This window comes from Passer domesticus, chromosome 8 (assembly GCF_036417665.1).
Source record: "Passer domesticus isolate bPasDom1 chromosome 8, bPasDom1.hap1, whole genome shotgun sequence".
NCBI classification, from domain to species: Eukaryota; Metazoa; Chordata; class Aves; order Passeriformes; family Passeridae; genus Passer; species Passer domesticus.
In genome coordinates, this window is record NC_087481.1 from 54,896,940 (window position 1) to 54,917,396 (window position 20,457).

General features: G+C 42.2%; 1 protein-coding gene across 1 annotated transcript in view; it reads right to left on the minus strand.

Moving 5' to 3' along the window:
• CPXM2 (carboxypeptidase X, M14 family member 2) overlaps nucleotides 1-18,747 on the minus strand; it is a 67,435-nt gene extending 48,688 nt beyond the window's left edge. Inside the window, exon 1 of the mRNA XM_064431535.1 lies at nucleotides 17,792-18,747. Within this exon, the coding sequence (XP_064287605.1) occupies nucleotides 17,792-18,104 (313 nt within the window). The 5' untranslated portion in view covers nucleotides 18,105-18,747. The remainder of the gene's footprint in view (nucleotides 1-17,791) is intronic.
• Nucleotides 18,748-20,457: the final 1,710 nt, after the last annotated feature.

Below are 20,457 nucleotides of genomic sequence, written 5' to 3' on the forward strand. Positions count from 1 at the left end.
TTTGCTTCAATACTTGACTGAAAATTAATGAAAATACTTTCTTCCACTGTTGGCTCCTCTTTCTCCAGTGGACATCCCAAAATGGGAGAAAGAAGAGCAGCAGGATATGCATTCAAAGACCTTCAGATATTTATTTATTTATTTTACATGTTGGGATTCATGCAGTTTTCCACAAGAGAAGAATTTTGATTTTGCTTTAAAATAAAATTATGTTTTCTATTTATAGCCATAATATTTGAATATTAACACTTTAGGAACATAAATGTTTTCCACCTTCATACAAATTCCAGCATCAGTAAAGGAATGAAAAGAGGAGCATGTATACCAAAACAACAATTTGCAATGTACAGAGATGGTGGGGACAAATTTTTCAACAGAGCCTCTTCTGATTACCTCAAATTTACTCATTGTAATACAACAAAAGCCACCTGAGGTTACCATATCACTACTGAGAAAAAAGATTTGATTCATACTGAGAATTTAATTTTGGATAAATTATTTTGTTGGGGTGTGTGTCCCCTGCTTCTTAAAGCTACTGGAGATAACCAGGACAGCCTAAGTCTTGAAAAACATACAGGAAAAGAAACTGATTTGTGGCATTCATAAAAACTTTATTTTTTAAAGTATTGCTTTAATATGTTTTATTTAGTTTGAAGAAATATTTCACGAAACAATGAAAATCGCCACCCAATCAGTAGGGCTGTCTTAATGATTTTGTACTTTCTGTGCCAGTTTGAAAAAACCTTGGGGAAGCCACAGGAATTGGACAGCAGGAATGACCAGAGATTGTGTGAATCTAATGCATAATGGATTCAGCTGGAAATGACCCAATTATTTGGTTGTTTCTTTAACCAGCTGAAAATTTAATCATTATAAAACACAGAGAACTCAACTGTGGCTTTGAGACATTGAAATACATGTCCTGTGTCCACAAGAACTCAATAAATAAATGCACCTACAGCATTTTTAGTTTAGAGGGACAAAAAGCAAACCTTCAGCTTGAAGGTGCAGGGAAGGGGCTGTTGTGGACATTTCTTCCCTCCTGGCTCATATTCAAGCATGATTTTGTGTGTGATTTACAGCCATGGATAGGTGTTCACTTTAGAAATGAGCATTACTAGGATGTCTGGATCAAATGAATTCATTCCAATAAAAAGAGACAGGGCTTGGATTCAGAGTTAAAAACATTTGTCTATGGAAGTGTGTTCTTGTGAGGGTTTCAGTCCAGAACAGCTTTCCTGCAGCAATGATAAATGCCCACATCTCAGTGTCCAATATTACCAATTATTCCTCCCCCAGGAGTCCCAGCAGGGCACCAAGGCAGTTCTGGTACCTGGGCACTGGGGGAAATCCCTGTCCCTTAAAATCAGCAAGAGAAACACTCAGGAATCAGCTCAGTCTCCACCTCATCTCTTGAAATCTGAATTTACCTCTTATTCTAGGTCTGCCCACAGCAAGAACAATACCTGGAGATGCAGCTGAGCTCCCTCCTCGAGCCAGCAGGGGCTCACTTTGCAATCTCAGTGTGAGGGATATTTGAAAGCAGTTTCATTCTCGTGATGGCTTTGTCCTGTTGCTGCAGCATCTTCAATTGAAGCTCTGCTCAAAGCCCCACCTTTTGCAGAGCCAGGTGGTTTCCTTCACTCCTGCAGGACAATTACAGCTGCTGTGCTGCAATTTCAGCTGTTCTCCATCACACAGCTGTATGAGCAGGCAAGGAAAACACTTGTGCTCATCTCTGTTGTCTAAATTACTCATTTATTTTATTCCCTTCTGGTCTAAAAAAATAATTCCAGATAAGTCCAGACTGCCTTTATGGCTCTTGTATCTAATAAAGATGCATTTAGGAAATCATTCTGTCCTCCTCTTTCAGAGGCAAAGCAGACAAACAATTCTTTTACTTAAAGAGAATTTTCCATCAAGTTTGGAATATGTTCAGCTTTTCAAATGGAAGGGCAGAGAGAAGCATCATGTTTCTTCTTCAGCCCATATCATAAAAGCCACACCTGAAATCCTTTTCAATTCCTACAAGTCCTCCTGGTCTAACTCCTCATGAGCAGAGATACTGGGATCTGGAAATGGAGAAATATCAGCTTTGTGCATCTGACAATCTCCTGTCCCAGGGGAGACACAGGATTTAAATCTTGTTTAAACAAAGCACTTCAACATGCAAGTAAGAGGCAAAACTGTGAATTTACCTACAGATACGGGTAAATTAAGCACACAAATAAGAGTATATTTTGTGGGAATTAAGACTTTAATGTTCATTAGAGCATTCACACTATTCTTAGGTCTTGATGGTCCTGCACAAAAGTTTCTAAATGAGGCCAATATCATAAATTTTGCCCTAGCAGCTATATTTAGATGTTTTCCTATGAAGAGTGTGGTTGATAATTCATCTTCCAACAGCAGAAACTTTTAATGGGAACTCAGGCAGTCTAATTGCTGTGGCTAAAGTTCTGCTTAGGTCACAGGTAGGCAAAGTACTTTAATACTGCAATGCACCTGCAAGGTGAAGTAACAGTAAAAGCACATTTCTGACAGCCTTCACCTTGCTGAAAATGTCTTTTGATTATGTTTCTGTGATGAACAGCCTTTGCAGGGGCTGAGTTCAAAGAGTAAACTTTTCATTTTTCTAAATTATTTGTTATATATATATATATATTACATAATTAATTTATATTTATTTATGAGGGCATGGAGGGGGGGTGTGCAAATTTGGTCTCTAAATGTTGCTGCTTTGATGATGTGATCATGGAAGTGTGAAATTCCCACAGATGTTCATGACTCACACTCCACAGTTGCTCTGGCCCAGCTTTTCCCTGGAAAAATGTCCACGGATTTCAGTCTGAGTGCTTTTCTGACTCTGCTCATATCTGAAGTGTTGCTAACAACAATAAAAAGTTTCCTTTCTGACCTGAATTCAGGCCACCAGCCACCCTACACCCCAGATCATCTGAAGCAGCATCTTGAGGCAGCTGAAGGTTCCTCAAACACCTTTTGCTTTTATTTACTTTTTCTGGAAAACTCATTCCCAGAGCACTGTGAGAGCAAAGCAGGCAAAGTGCACTTACAACAAATCCCCTGCACAGGAGTTGAAGCACTGAATTACAGTCCCAGGCCAAAGATCAAATAAAGAACTAAGGAGATGCCAACATTTCCTATCCTAAGACCACATTAATTATTGGCTAATGTTGCACTGAAGCAGTATATTTTTCCAGGACAAGCACCAAATGCTGCACTGAGGTGTTCAACATCAGGCACTCCTCTCAGGAGGAAATATTTATCACAGCACTGCAACCTACACTTGTGACTGCTGCTGAAGATTTAAAAAGAAATAAAGAATAAATGAAGAATTCTCTGGGTTCTTTAGGTCAGGTCTGACATGAAACCAAATGAGATTCAGAAAATGCACTTCTTCATTTTCTCTCATTAACTTTTCACATTTTTGCTCTCTCACAAGCCCAGGTTGTGGCTGGCTGGAGATGCAATGAAACATTTAGCAGGAAGAGCCTCTATTATTGCTGGCACAGCTGGAGGCAGGAGTTTCCAGAGTGCCTGGGAGTTTTGTGGCCAAGCCTTCAGACTCAAGAGCTTCATCTAAACTCCAGACATCACATTCACTCCCTGAGCTGCCTTCTGCTGCCACCAGACTGGCACAGGATGGATTTGTGATGTGGCACAAGGTACCCTCCAATTTGTGCCCATATCTGCAAAGATCCCTCCTCTCTCCAGGGGTATTTAATTTAATCACTCTGAAGAAAACATATTTGCTTTTGTGGCCAAAAGAATCCAGCCTGAATAATATCGTATCAGCTCTTAACTTTTTATTATGAGCTTTGACAAAGGCTGAATTCTGTGCTATTAATTTTAAAATGCCTCCTCTGATGTTTTTTTCTGAAGCACAGGGTGAAGAGTTTCTGTAATTCCAGCTAAAGCCACAAAACTGAGTACAGCCATCAAAAATGAGAACCATTCTTTTTTTTCCAGAGCCAGACAGACTTAGCCAAAAAATGGAGAACAAAACTGAGACAGACCACTTGCACAATGGCTGGGTACTGGACAAAAATTACCATTAAAAACACATCTTCATGCCAGAAATAGCTAAAAATACCAGGTCACTGAGGTGTACTGCAAGAGCAGAGATTCTACACTCAGAGCATTAATTGCAGCCATCAAAAATAAACATTAAAACTTGGAATACTATTAACAAGTATAAAACCAGGACAGAAATAACTCTGATCTTAAGATACAGCCCTGGCTCGATAAATGAGGCATCTTAGAAGTGCTCAAGTTTAATCCTATTAGCAATACAATTTGAGTGCATTTTACCAAAAATAGGATAAATACATAAGAACTATGAGTATAAAACTGGCTTGTGGTGCACTTATTCCCCTCTCCCTCCATGAGAGCTGTAGTAAGAATTTTATATAGCAGTAAATACATTGAATATATCCATAGTTGGTATAGAACTTACACTGGGCAGAGTGACAGCATAGTCATGAAATTCCTTAAACATAAATAAACTGGAAAGTATCCATAACTCCTGGTCCTAGAAATACACATTTACTGAGCATTCTGGCTGGTTTTTGAGGACTCTGCAACACAGCCATGCTTTTGGGGGAAACAGCCCATGGATTTGAGGTTGCCCAAAGGAATTACACAAGTGGGAGGACACAGGAAAGGGGCTGTAAATGCTCCACCCTGAGAGTCAGAACTGCTCACCTGGGGCTGAGACACACAAGAACAGCTTGAGAAATCCTCTGGAAACACCTAATTCCACTGGAATAAATAATGGCACTACTCTGATACCACCCAGCTTTCACCTTTCCACCCTCCCCACACACATGGAGCAGGGAAAACCTGAGAAACTGTGAAGTTCTCATTAGTAGTGACGAGCCATTAAATTTCATCCCCACTGCTACAGTCACCTCCACTCCCAAGTGCTAAATTTACACTTGAGAAGGACTGAAATCAGCAACTTCCCAGTCAGTTCCACTTCATGTTATTCAAATTTTAATCCAGTTCAACTCCAGCACAGACAAAACCATATTTTTTTACTTCTCAACAAGGCAGAAATGAGCTGAAAATGACACTGAAAAAGACACATGAACTTCCTTCGATGGTGCAGCTCAAACAGGAGTAAATCATGGATGTGCATAGAAACACTTGGCTCCTCAGTTGTGGGTTTCCTAGTGTGTTTTTTACTCCTTGAGCTGACTTAGCTCCTGATGCAAGCCAGGAAACTCCAGAGCTACACTGATGAAGAGGCACGAGCTGTGCTTTAGGCAGCCGAGAGTCATTAGTCATTAGCTGTCACCCTTCATATTTTTATTATTAAAAATACTCAAATTGCCAACCAAGTGCAGACTAGTAGCAGTCTATATCAGCAGTGAAACCTGGGTGAGCATCATCCTTCTGACCTGACCATCAGTCCTGTTGCCTTGGGAAAACCTCATCCTTTGGATGGACGAAATCCTTCCATGCTTTGGATTTGAAATCTTCCCAACAACATGCTGCTATGAAAGTTTGAACACACGGCTGCAAACGCAGCTCCGTGCACAAGCAACACCCCCAAAGATGGGCTGGGATTGCCAAGCCAAGCCTCTCCCTTGGAATTGTCATTCCTTCTCCTGCAGCAGCACTGGGAGCATCACGGGAGGCTCGGCTGCAGCGCCAGGGTCCCTCAGAGCTCTCCCCTGCCCTCCCTCCCTGCCCAGCCCGCTGCCAGGCTGCACATCTGGGAGAAATACTCCACCTATATAAGGAGCCTGTGACAGGAAATACCTCAAACCAATCCAGCTTGCTTTTAAAACCTTTTATAAAGTGTAAAGTCTGAGTTTTATGAAGACCTGCTGTGGCTGCTCTAGCAAGTTTAGACATTTATACACTTTTTTTTTTCCTTCCTTCTAGCATCACATCTGTTGTTATTGTTTCATAGGAAATAATAAGACAAATTAATAAACCCAAACACTTCTCAAAAGGCATGGAAGTTTTCATAGTGCCTGGAGCTGTTGCTCAGGCAGTGATTCCAGAGGAAAGTTGTGTGGCTACAATAAACCTGAACTCAAGCTTTGTACTCCTTCCCAACCCTTAAAAAGAAATCAGTGTGTAAGTTTTAGAACAAAGAAAAAGAAAAGATAAGTTGGGTTGGGTTGTCTGCTTTTCATTTAATTACTCTTTTTTATTTAACTGATTATTCATTTGATAGACTGCATGTTCTTTGAATCCACAGAATTCTTTGAATTCTTGAGTATTCTTTGATACACAGCTCTAAGACAGCACTAAAATGTCAGAAGTAACTTATACATTTAAATCCCAAACAGTGGAAAACTGCTTCAGTGGAGGGATAAAAAATTGGCCAGGTACACACAGAAAATAACCAGAAGTTCTTTGGATATATTCAGAAGTGCAGAAAAGCAAAAGATTTAGGAACTCATATAACAGAGCTTTCTTGTTTCCTTTAAAATCCCACTATGTCCAAGCTGTTGCACCCTTGAGAAACACCCTGAGAGCAGAGGATTTAAGAGTTCAAAGCATCAAGAAGCAACATTTCAAAACATATCTAAATCTCTGAGATCTGAGAAAATCAAATCCAGGCCTGGGTTGAAGAGTGAGTACCCTCTTTTATTAAAAAGAAAACCAAATATATCAAAACAAACCAACAACCAAAACAACCATACCCCAAACCAAGCCCTAGGAAAAAAAAAAAAAAAAAAAAGAGGAGTGGAATTGTAGGGGTGCATGAGAGGCTTCCCTTGGGAAGAGGAAATCTCTAATTGGCATTTGGGCTCACTCAGGGGACACAAACTCCAGGGCAGCACAGGAATCCCACTGGAGAACATGGGAAATCTAAGGACAGAGCCCAGCTTGCAAAGGAAATCAGTTCCTCCCCAAAGTAATTTTAGAGGAAGGCATGATTCCTAAGGAGCTCAGAAAGCTCCTGTGTAGCCAGGCTCTCCCATTCCCACATTTCAGCAAAAACTGAGTTTTTGCTCATCTTCCCAAGGGTTTCAGCTCTCAGGTGACTTCTTAGCTTTCATGTGTCCATTGTGAAGATGACATTTGGACACACCAGAGTCTTTCTGTTCAACTTCCCCTTCTCTACCTGCCTTCAAATCAATAATGGAAATGTCATCTTACGAAAATAAATAAGTTTTAAAATGCTTCAAGCCCAAGCAAGCACCAGGAATCTGTGGATTTAAAAGCTTGGTTATTACCTTTTAAATTCTGAACACACAGCATTTTCTCAAGGCTCTGAGTTTCCTGTCTGCAGGAAGAGAAATGCTAAAATTGAGCAGGACATTGCTTTTGGGTATCTCTGGGAGGATTGCAGGGAAGGTTTGGAGCTTGAGCTGGGAAGCTGGTGTGAAGCTCCAGCTCCAAGCTATGGAGCAAAGGAGATAAAGCAGTTCAAGCAAGGTTCAGACAAATATCTCCAAGGGTGGGCACCTCTCCAGCCCAGATGTTCAGAGCTCCCTTCTCCCTATTCCAGCTTCCTACGGTTCCCAAAATTCATTCTGTCCAAACATCTTTTCTGCTTTGTTTAACAATTCAGCCGTGGTCCAGCAAAGGCTCATAATCACAGGCTCCACATTTAGCACACTGGAGGCCTCACTGGTTCAAAGCAAAGTGTGTCAGGAGCTCCAAATGAATTGGAATATGAGTTATTAATGACTATAAAACTGACTGCATTCATCTCTGCCTGCTCCAGGCTGAAAGCCCAAAAATAAAAAAAAAAGCCCAAAAATCCAAGCTGAAGGAAATGCATTTCCCAGCCTGTGGACCCAAGAAGGAATGCTCAGGAGTGCATTCAATAAAATCTAATTTTTATCAGTTGCCCAGTGAGGTTTGACATCCTTTCCCTGGAAAAAAGCGCCCACATTGTCACCAAGAGATTCATCTGCACTGCAAAACATCAAGGTGTTAATGTGAAAAGTTCAGGTCATGATTTGGGACTTATTAACTCCAGTGCTGCCTTGGAGAGTCCTTCCCATGCACAGGAGCCAAAAGTATTTGTTAAGTACAGGTATTCTGCACTTGAAAAGCCATGGAATAGGGAAAGCTTCAAGGCAAGCTTCCCTGAGCATAAAACTCCTCATTTTTCCACTTCCTAATTGGAAAGGAAAAAAATCTGATTCAGGATTAATGAGCAGAAATATGGAAAGATTCGCAGAGGAAAAGTTCTGTGCTATTTTCTGTCCACTTTTTCAAAGAGTTCTGTGGCATTTTATCTGCACTAACTCCATACTAGCACTTTTTTACCATATTTTTAAAAGTTTTCCATTTTATTCCTCTTGCAAGACAGCAGGGAATCTCCATGTCTGATTGCCATTTGACTTGCATTCAAGCACCAAAAAAGCCAAGTACAAATTTGGAGAATGGAACAAATCAGATGTGTCTGCAGGATTTTGGATTCCACTTGCTACCAGCCTCAGACCCCTCAGCCCTCATTCCTGCATTGGAATTTATCCATTTTCCTCTCTGGGGCTCATCCCTTCATCCATCTCTTGGCTTCTGCAGTACCTGGACTCCCTCTGTCAGCATTTTCAAAGGTCTTTGGAAGAACACTCAGAGATTCACTCACATTTCTGATTCTGTGGATGATTCCCCAATCCTTTGTTCCACTACCAGATGGAATCAAGGTTTTTTGGGGTCCCTTTTTTGTCATTTCCATGTAATGAAAGGCAAAGGAACTGGTCTAGATCTGAGCCACTCATCTGGGGACCCTGCAGGAATTCTGGACTGCAGACATCTGCTGGGATCCAGAATTATCCAGAGGAGGCTGAGGAACAAAATAACCCCTAATAAATATTATATTTATATTATATAATATTTATATAATATAATACATATTATAATATATTTTTATATATATACTTTATATATAAAAATATTATATCTCCTAATAAAATAGGAGAGCTGTCACACTGTTTTCTTTGTTTCATCTGGGGTGTGTGCTGGGCCTGGCTACTCCTCTCCTCATCCCTCTGCTCCCCAGCAGCATAAGAGCTCTGGCCTCACCTGGGGAAGCCTCCTGCACCAGGGACATGCACTGAAAGCATCCCCATCTTCTTGGGTCAGCCCCATCCTGTAACAAACCCAAATGCACTCCAGGTTCACCATGGGAAACTCCAGCCTCCCCAGCAGCCATCTATACAGACCATGTATAGCCCAGATTTACTTCTGGCAGAGCTCTCATTGGAATTTTTGGTTGGAATTTAAAGGCAGTGCAGTTTACACACACTGGGATACAGCTGGGTCTGTCCTCTGGGATGGGGCACTGCCCATCCAGCCTGTGATGACAAACACAATTCTGACTGGTTCTGAAATGCCTTCAGCAGCTCAGAATCACAGAATCATTCAGGTTGGAAAAGACCTCCAAGATCATCCAGTCCAATCTTTAACAATATTTTTCAGTACATGAGCAATTAAGGGGAAAAAGGAGAAAAATCATGTTGTCAAGGGCTAAAGTTCTACTTTGAGGCAATCACATAGGAAAGGTTGTTTGGTTGAAATTGCAGCTTCTGTTATCAGTCAGAGAGGGAAGGTTGAGATTTGGTCCCTTATTTTCAGACCTCTTCTGTCTTGTACATGAGGAAAATTCATTACACTATTGAAAATAATCTTGGGGAGGGAAAAAATGATTGTGTTTGAGCCAAATTTGGGCTAAGGGGTGGTGGTACCAGAGGAGCAGGGAGTCCTGACAGCCAGGTCTGAGATCAGCTCTTCCAAAACACTCGGAACTGTTCCCTTCCTTTGGCAGATGTTTTAGGAGCACCCTAAAACGTGAGGAGCCATAAATCTGTCACCATGAACTGTTGTATCTTTGAAGGGGAGACCATAAAAATACCCTGTTTTCTGGGAAAGAGGGACAAAGATGGGTTCCAGTTTCCTCCCACTGCAAGCAACACCTTGTCCCAGCACGCCAGGATGGTTCATGGGCTTGGCATTTCCCCAAAATCCTGGATGTGGAGAAGGAAGGGGATGCTCGGCCTCACTCAGTGCTCCCCCTTTCAAACATAACCCCCCTGAAATGGGAGGCTGCTGTGCTTCTAAAGTTCAAATGAGAGAACAGCTAAAAAGCAAATCTGGGGACAGTGGGGACTGCAGACTCCTGGAAGACAAGCAGGGGCATTTGGGCTTCACCCTCAGGATCTCTTCTAGGTCCCAGCCAGAAGGATTAATCCTATAGAGCCAAAATGAGGGGAAGCAACAAGAAAACCACTAAATTTGTGATACATGCGAGAATAAGGAAAAAATAATCTGCAGGAAGCACTCAAGCTCCATAACCTAAGCAAGAAAATTAGATTTAGGAAGGTCTACCAGGTCATCCAGGTCTACCAGGTCATTCACTGTCTGGATGAGATACTGAGGTCCAAAAGAAAGAATCAACATGAACAGAGGACTCTACAGCTGAGTCCCACTGTAGAACTTTCAAAATTCCCACATTTTTAAAGTTTATAACTTTAGATATACACATAATTCTTTATTACAAACTTCATGGAAGATCTCAGTTGCACTTGGTCTTTGGGAATGACATCAGTTGTAGGAGAACAGTTTTGCCAGGTACAAACTTTAAATAATTCACCAGCAGCCCCAGGCTGATGTACACTCACACAAGAAGGCTGTCTGGCAATTCATTAAAAAAAAAAAGTAAACCACAAAATAAATCTGTAAGCAATTAACCCCCCCATAAAAAAACCTCAATTAATCACTTCCACTATCCACTTTGAAAGTAATATTTTCTGTGTCAGTAGCTAGAAGCCAAAGATCTGGTACACTGTGTAGCAGCAAGTAAAGACATATAACTGTGATCTGTGTTTAAGTCATGGACACAGCTTTTACTGTGTTCCTTGCTTGGCATGTTGGCTGCAGCAGCACTTGTGCAATTACAGCATCCTGCTAATGCTTGCATGAAAGCAGGAGCAAAACTCTATTACTTACTCTTATTTACAGACCTGTATATTTACAGGTAAATAACCACAAAAAACCCAGAAGATTAATCCCATATCTGGGTACTTTCACTCCTGAATCAGCTCAGCTCCAGCCCTGAGTCACAGCTGCTGGAATTCACTGTGGTCCTCTGGAGCTTCCCAGCTTTTTTCACTTTTCTGCAATGTCAAATCCCAGCAAGGCAGCCCCACAGAGCCCAGGCAGGGCAGGTTTGGGGGGCATTCATGTGTCAGAACAGGGAAAGATTCACTCTTCCTAAGCCAAGAGTAAAATGAGTTTCTCCACTCCTGACAAAGCAGTATTATCTCATGTAATTCTTTGAAATGAATTGTTATAAAATATGCTTCACAGCGTATTGGGGTTGATTCCCATTTATAAGACAGCTCCTTTAAACACCCCTCCAGAATCAGAAAATCACTTTACAGCCTGTTTTTTAATGTAAATCACTGAGCAAACGAGGCATGAAGCCCTTGTCTTTCCTTGTCTCCATTTAACCCATAATAAATGGATGTTCCACAACACTGGGTTGTTCCCCAGCAGAAGGGAAGCATTTTTTGTCCAAAAGAGGACTTTAGATATCTATCAGCAGACTCACCAGAATATCCTTTGTAATTTAATTAGAGCAGGGCTGGAGGGATTAACAGCCAAGCCCAAGTGCTCTGAAGATGCCTCAAGTGACCCACAGACTCACTCTGATGCCTTCACAGGCACTCTGACTCCCTGAGCCACCATCTGGCATCTCTTCATTATTCTTGTTCTTCTCACCTTTTTATTGTTGCCATTTTTAGCTGCGGGTAGAAAAGAGGAGCAGTTTTCCCCTTACACCTGCCAAGTTGATTTAGCACTGCCTGGCACGTGCATGAGGAATAAAAAGCCTTGCTCCTGTCTGATAGTGCTCCATCCCTTCCAGCACACAGCAGACATCCAGAACAGCCTGCTCTTGCTCACACTGGGATGTTAAAACCACAGGGGAATGGAACCATAAATGCTCCTTTTGCTGTGCCACAAGGAAATTATAAATATAATGAATTAACATTGCAGTGTGTTTTACTAATGGTTTGATGTAGGTGTTTCTCATTGCTTGATTAGATATGCAAACACCCCACCAAACTCCTTTTGAAGCTGAAATAGCCAGAAGAAAGCTCCTCTGGAGCAAGGCTTGACCCTGAAAGATGCAGGAATTTGTGGTTCAGGAATCCTCATCAGGAAAATAATCAAACAGCAGCAGTGGTGGAGACCCATCTTTGGGCTGGCCAGTTTCCTCTGAACATCCTCATTTCATTCCCCAGGCACTGAATTTAAAAGTGCATTTTTAAAGTCAAGTAATTTTGACTACATCAGAGCTTCACTTGTTCCCATTTTCCTGGGGCACACAGTGATAAAGGCACACATTTATATTTCCACAGACCAAATAATCCCACGAGACATCACCTCACCACAGGCCTGACAAGAAGACCAAATGTAGAGCATCCTTTGCAAAATAACAACGAAGTCACAAGCAGCCACTGTGTGAATATGACACTTAAATCCCTGCTCTGACCACCAGTCTTTTGGTAGTTTACTTTTTACACAGTGAATTGGGCAAGACTTAAAAATCTCAAGTCAGATATTGAAAAATCAGGAAATTACTTCTTCTGCACCACAGCTTCTACTTCCACCACTTCATCTTTCTGACAGATTTGAAGCTCACGTAGCTGACAGAAACCTTCATTCCAAACCCAAAAGAAATAACTGAAATTTGGTTGTGAGCCATGGGATTGACCTGTCTAGTCAGCTCACTGAACAGATAATAACATTAAACCCCAAGACTGAATTCAGCTAATGAGTGTCTCATAATTGCTGGCATTTCAGGAACAGCTCTAGGCTCACGTTGAGACTATTAAATCTATTCAGTGAAATCATCCCCTTTTTAAAGACATGTTTTTAAAGAGACATTTTTCTCACCTTAAACATGAGGTTGAATTCAGAGAAGGCTGCTGGAAGAATTATCTTTGAAAGTGGTTTTCTCTGGCATAATCAAATGTGTTTATTCCCATTTTTTTTCTTTCTCGTGTTACATTATTCATTGAAGCCATGGGTAAGGAAAGATGCTAATCAAAAAGATTTGGCCAATTTTGAGGGTATTGCTTATTATTCATTCTTAGTCATCCCTTGCCCTCTTTTGTTGTGACATTCTTTAAAGGATGGGCTCTTAAATGGAACAGTGAACGTTACATTATTCTGCATATTTTAGAAGTGCTGAGGAGAAAATAGAGGCTGGTAGATGAAAGAAAACTCATTAAAAGCCACATTGCTTGTCACATTTGGCAATTAGGATGCAATACAGGTCATATTAAAATTCATGGGATACCCACCTAGGGCCAGGAAGTCCATTCTTAGAAGTTCTTATTATAAAGCAAAAGCTTTAAAATTAAAATCTGTGTTCTAGGTCACAGGAGAGCTCCACTCTGGGCTGCTCAGAGAAGGAAGGTTGAAGAGAGGGGACACCAAAGGACTGGAAAAGAGCAGCACTGGTGGTTGCCCAGCACATGAGAAATTCTGTGCTGCTGGATCTTGGTGACCAGGTCTCAAGTGCTTTCAGCTGTCAGTTCAATGCCTTCTGTGTCACTCTGTCATTTCTTCTTTCTAGTGCCAGTAACACCCCAAACCTGTCATGTTTTTAACTTCACACACTCCTCCGATCTTCGCCCCCATTTGGCACCAAAATATCTCCAGTTTTTCCTGAATAACATCCCTGTGATTCAGCTTTCCCTCCTCATTCACTCACTGATCTCTCTCCAAGCTTTCATCATCTTGATAAACATCTCAATTAAAGAACTATTGGTCTATTTTTATAAATTCAGATTCTCTCTGCTGGATTATTTCCATGTTTGCCTGCACTGTCCATTTTATCCTCTCCTTGCCTTCCCTCACTGACTCCTCCTCACACACATGTCCCAGGAAAGACCTGGCCCATCCTATGCACTACAGGAATTAAAAGGAAATAACAAACCAAACCCCTTAAGAATTGCATTATTGAACAGGTGGCAAGACTGCAGAAAAATAAACAAATATGGGGCAAGTAAACACTGATTCATGTGAGGAGTTTCATCAAGCCTGGGGAAAGCACCAAATGAGATGAGACAAAGGAAATCCTGATTTCAGCTAAACACAGGCAAATGTTGGGTTGTGCAGAGATCAAAGACTGGGAGATCTGTGAAATACAGAACAAATGTGCTTTAAGCCCCACTCTGAGCATTGCCATACAAATAAACATCGCTCCTTTAGTTTCTAAATACATTCAGAACTGAGGTATGGCTCTACAAGAACTACAAGTTTAAGTTTTGTAGATCAAATCAAAATAATTACAAACTTCACTGTGGCAGATTTGGGCTACACTGAGGAGGTTATTGGGCACCTCAGCCTTATAAATCTCTTGATGATAAATTTTTGCCTGTAGCCAGACCCCCAGACTCTGAAGGGATCTGCCCCACAGATGGCAGCTGAGGCACCATATATCAAACTCTATTAAAAGCCTCATAAAAGAAAAACATTGATGTTAACAAGACTCTTTCCACTGATTTGAATGGGCTTTGGACAGAGGCCTGTACAAACAAAGATGGAATTAGAAAATGGAAATCTTTTATATACACAAAACCTGTCAATCCAGCTGTTTGTCTTCCAAGGATGACCTAGTACCACTTAATTTATGAGGCATTTAAAGGGCAAAGAGGCAGATAGATACTTTCAACTTTTACCTGAATTGGCGATTTGCAAATATTAATTCTAATATTTTAAACCAAAAATTGCAAACCCACTGGCATCAATTGGATTTCTTTCTACATTAATATTTCACAGGCTGCAAATATCTGTATCCTGGCCACCTTCAGTAATTAGCTGAAATAAATGGAGTGTGTGTCATCTGTTTAGTGCCATGTCCTTGAGAGTGCTCTGTTTGATTCCCACTTTGATTCAAAGCTGGGGTTGATCAGGTCCAGCTGCTCAGCCAAAGGGCACATCACACATTCCCACTGCTCCTCCTTCCCCATCCCAGCTCCCAGCCAGGCTATTGTTTGTTACAACTAATTAATCCCACATGTCCTGGCTGCCAGTGAGCCTCACAAACCCCAAATTTCGGTATTTACTGCATGTCCAATAAATTAATTCCACCTCTGGAGAGATGCATAAACACAGTTGTGTACATGTGAGCAGAAGACTCATTCTTACCCAGCCAGATTTATGGTTATTATTATTATTGATATCTGTTTGACAGCTGCTATTATGATTTACAGCTGGCCTCTTAACATCCAGATGTGAGTAAATATAGGTATGAATTAGTATTTCAACATTTCTGTGAGGGCCAGATTGTCAAATCTTCACTCCAAAGTGATCCCTGGTGACATGGGGACATGACACTAAGCATCAGACTTACTGCCCTGGCAGGGCCTTGCCCTTGCCTGCCTCTGGGTGAGGAGAAAAGAGAAATTTTAAATATTATAGCCAGGACTTTTAGCACTGCAGTTCAACCTGCCTGACACTTCCTGCTGGAACCCTCCTGTTTCATTCCCATCTGCAACGAGTGGTGACTCTTCTCCTCACTGGGTGTTCAAGAGTATGATGCCTCTTGCAGTTAAAATTGTTCAGCTGCTCCCAGGGGAACTCACTGAATTCTCCCAGATAAATAAGGCCAGTTTGCTGAGTTGATGTCAATCAGCCATGTCCTGGGTTGAGGAGAAGGAGTTGGGTGGAGGAGATCAGGTCCTTGTTGTACCTCTGGCAGGTTTTTTTAAAAGCTCAGAGGCTTTGAAACCTCTTATTGCACATGGCTGGTGAAAGCTTGGAAGCTCAGCTGTGTCCAGAGCCCAGATTTGCTGCAGAAGGAGGGATTGAGCCATTCCCAGAGGGACTGAGCCATTCCCAGCTGCTTTTGGTGGTGCACCACAAGCCTCTCCCCCTGTGCTCAGTGCAGCAGGTGGGGAGCGAGGAAGATGCCAGTCTGTGAAGATAGATAAACTTTGCCCTCATGGATTGGATTCTCTTCCCTTCACTATCAGGTTTGGAGACTTGTGAATCCCCCAAGTGCTGGGAAAATTGGGAAAAAGCCAACAGGGAAGGTGAAAGCAGAGATGAGCCACAGAACATCCCACCACAGGATGGAAATCTCGATTGTCTCCACCACAATGAGGAATCAAAAACCTAATTAGAGCTTTAATATCCAAGTGATTCCCATGGTCATGAATTTGTGGAATGGTTTGGGTTGGAAAGAATCTTAAAACATCATCCAGTCCATTCCACTATCCCAGGCTGCTCCAAGCCCTGTCCAGCCTGGCCTTGGCACTGCCAGGGATCCAGGGGCAGCCACAGCTGCTCTGGGCACCCTGTGCCAGGGCCCCACCATCTTCACAGAGAACAATTCCTTCCCAAAGTCCCATCTAACCCTGCCCTCTGACAGTGGGAAGTGTTCCCCCTTGTCCTGTCAATCCACCCGATTCAGTCTGTGGAGGTGGAAGGCAGAGCCTTTTTCCGTAATTTAAAAAACCAAGCAAAGGACACATTGCAACAAGAATATTCTCAGATCTCATGCAGACTGCAATGACCACACTGAGATAATGAACTCGAGACGGTCCAGGCAGGGTCATCCCCTTGGGAAGCTGCTGAGGGGACAGGGACACGGATATTTGGTGTCTCTGCTCCCCAGACAAGGTGCATCTGCCACCACCCCTGACTCCTGCCTGGAGTTACCCTGACAAGCCAAGATGCCTGCCCCACTAATGGTTACAGAAATGTCAGATTTAGAAATTACACTTTCTTATCACTATTTATTAGCATAAAAGCCCATATTTTTGTTGCACAAATGCTAATTAATTTCTATTACTGCTAACGTTAAATTTCAAATATCTTGTTCGCTACCTGCTGGATGTCACTGGACAAAGTTAAAGCCACTCTACAACGCTGTTTTGCTGTACTGATGGTTCTAAACCACAGATTTTGTGCCATATGCTCCAGTCATTAACCTGAAGTTTCCTCCTGAAGTAAAGGGAAGTTCAGCTGTAGGGGAGTGAGATTTGGCCCCAAATTTTACAACTCTAAACTTCATGGACCAAACTTACCCCTAAGTATCCCAAACCAGTCAGGGAACACAGGAAGGGATTGCTCTTTTTGGGGAGAGCAATCAGGTGTTAATGGGAACAAGTGGGTGGTAAAAGCTGATCAAGTTTCTGCAAACTTTAGAAATGGAATTAAGGGTGAGCGTTTTATTATAAGGCGTTTTCGTTGCTGTTTAATTTCTTTACTTAACTGGTCGATAATTAAGTTGAGCTTGTTAGGGCTTGGTCTTTTCCAGGAAGATCTCTGTTTACATCTCTTCCTCTGGAGGGCTTAAAAGTGAAATTTCAGAGAAATTCATATGTTTAGAAGTGAAATTAATTCAGAAGCCTCTCTTAGATTAAAGTGACAAGGGATAAGGTGAGATGTCACTATGTATAATCACCTTTTACTATGAAATCTGTCTGTTCTTTTGCCTATAGAACAGCAGCTTTCACAGCAAGCCAGTTGCCAAGTGTAATTAAGAATAATTAAGAAGGAAAAGTCCACAGACTAGCCAGAGTACAGCAGAGTTACTACATTCCGACTCTTTAACTCTTTCCCTTTCAAGTAGAGATTGTTTCAATGTAAAAGTTCTGCAGGTGTCTGTGGGATATTAAAACTTAATGTGCTGTCATCATCATCACCACAACTTCATTTATTGTTATTATTACCAAGACTGCCATTAACTGGATATTCATTAATGCTAAAAGTTACAGACAGCGTGAGATTCAGCAGGCTCCAAACTCTGGAGGAGAAGGTGGAAAGTTACCTGGTGGCGTTTCAAGAACGGATTTTCCTTTTTTGTTGTTTTTCTTCTGTTTTAACTCCTTCCTGCTCGGTTTGAACCCTGGCTTCTCCTCTGTCTCAGCAGCACGGATAGGTCCTTGCTCTCCGGGCTGCTCCGTGAAAGGAAAGAACTCTTCCCCAGGATACGGAAAGGAGTAATAATGGTCCCTGTTGGTAATTTCCTGCAGGTAATAATCCTGATCGTCCATGGGGACAGCCCGGGACACATCCCCCAGCAGAGCCAGCCCAAAGGCGCAGAGGGCGAGGCCGAGCCCAGAGCGGCCACGGGCGATCATCGCGGGCTGCCTTCCGCGGGGGTCCCGGAACTTTATCGGGAGAGCGCAAAGGGAGTTTGGGCAGCTGGGACAGCGCGCCGGGAGCGGCGGGGATGGAGCCCGAGCCGGGACGGGGCTGCGGGGAGCGAGAAGAGAGGCACCGCCGGACACACGGACACACGGAGAGTCGGACACACGGACAGTCGGACACACGGAGACACGGACACTCGGACAGTTGGAGACACGGGCACTCGGACAGACGGACACGCAGACAGACGGACACGCAGACACTCGGACAGACGGACACACGGACAGTCAGACACTCGGACAGACGGACAGTCAGACCCTCGAGCACACGCACACTCGGACAGACGGACACTCAGACACACTGACACACGGACACACGGACAGTCAGACACTCGGACACACGGACACTCACACACACTCTGACACACGCACACACGGACAGTCGGGCACTCGGACAGACGGACACCCGGACAGACGGACGCTCCCCCCTAGGCGGGTGCCCGCAGCTCCCGGTGCCGCCGTGTCCCGTCTCCGCTCCCTGCCCGGGCTCCTCGCTCCTCCTGCGCGCAGCTCATCCAAGGCAGCGCTGATTCCAAGGAAAGGCGGCTTGGCAGGCAGCCCTCTCCTCCCAGCCCGCGGCCGGAGCGTTTCCCTCCCCCGGGAGAGGGCTGGGCAGGCAGAGCCCGAGCCTGGCTGGGGTCACCTGCTGGCACTGGGCACGCAGGGTACCGGGGATGCGGGACAGCGGCACAAAGAACTCATTCCACAGAAGTTATTCCCTTCCGCGGTGCTTTTCCCTCCCCCACTTTTAACTTTCACAAAGTAGGATCTGTCTCCAGTAAGCATCGATCTCAGCCCCCCTTCTTTATATCAGTTTACATCCATATGACAACAAAATTTCTATATAACTTATAGATCTAAAACTGTATTTTTGTTTATAGACACAAAATTTCATTTTATTTTATAGAGCTAAAACTACATTTTAGTTTATAGATATATTTAAATATATATATGTAATTATATATATAGTTAGTATAGTATATATATAGTTATATTAGTTTATAGTAACTTATAGTTTATTGTCTAAATAATACACTTTAAATTATATCACTTTAGATAAACTTATACATTGCAGTACCTTTATTTTATTTTATAGCAATTTGCAGCAAGTTTTCTATAACTAATACAACTATAACTAATATCTATACTAACTGACTGTATTTATAACTAATACAACTCACATATCATGTGCCATATAACTAATACAACTATAACTAATACAACTATATCTATAATTAATATCTATATTATCTAACTACATTTATAACTAATACATCTCAACACATATCACGTGCCAAATTATAAGAGGCTTCTTCTGGAGTAGTTGGCAGCTCCCTGGATTCTGCCCAGCTGAAAACCAGGAAGAGCATGGCTCATCTGTGGCCCTTTTTCTCACACTTTTTGGGATAGTCCTGCTATTTGCTCCCCCTGAAACATCTTCCCAGCAGACCAGGATGTTTTGTGCTACACACACGCAAGCCAGTGTTGTTAATGAAATCAATTTGTCTGAGAGCAAAATCTTATCTTTCATCTTTTTCATACCTCTAAAATAACCTTCAGTGCTGAAGGAAATGTGCAACACTTGGCTCACATGAAATATGAATTCTTACTCCTGTGTTGAAAATACCAGCTTATATTTTCATCATGTATATTGTATTTCTTGCCATGGTCCAGTCAGCTGGGAGAAAATATTACATCTGCTACCTCAGTCTTTCTTCTGGCTTTGTGCTCACATTTATGGTGTGTTTCTCATAATTTTAATACCATAATAAGCATCATTTCATGTCTTGGTACCTGTATCTTTTGATATATTTGGTTTCCAGGCTGTGGGTGATCCTGTTCCATGTATGCAATGATCATCCTTGCTTTCTTAGTTGCTATCCCAAAAGGAATGTAATGATTTTGTTGTGTCTGTTGTCCCGCCTTTTATAAAAGTGCAGCTGTACTTTTATCCTGAACTTTTTTTTTCCCCCTTTAAATCTGAAAACTATGCACCTTTCTATTTTAAATATAGGATTTTTTTGGTTTTAAAACAGGAATAAAATGTACTTTTCTTTTTCATTGCTTTGCTGAATTTTATATATGTACATAAACTTTATTTGATGAAAAGCTGCTTCCCATGAAACTTCCAGGCCCTTTTATCTGTAATATATGGCTTTGTCACCTCTGCCTCTGGGAGCAGTGTGGGAGCAGGCTGAATATCCTGGAAATCCCCTCTTAGTGATTTCACAAATATTCTGGCTGCATTTTCCCTTTCCAGAGTCCTCTCCCTCCTTGGTCCTAATTT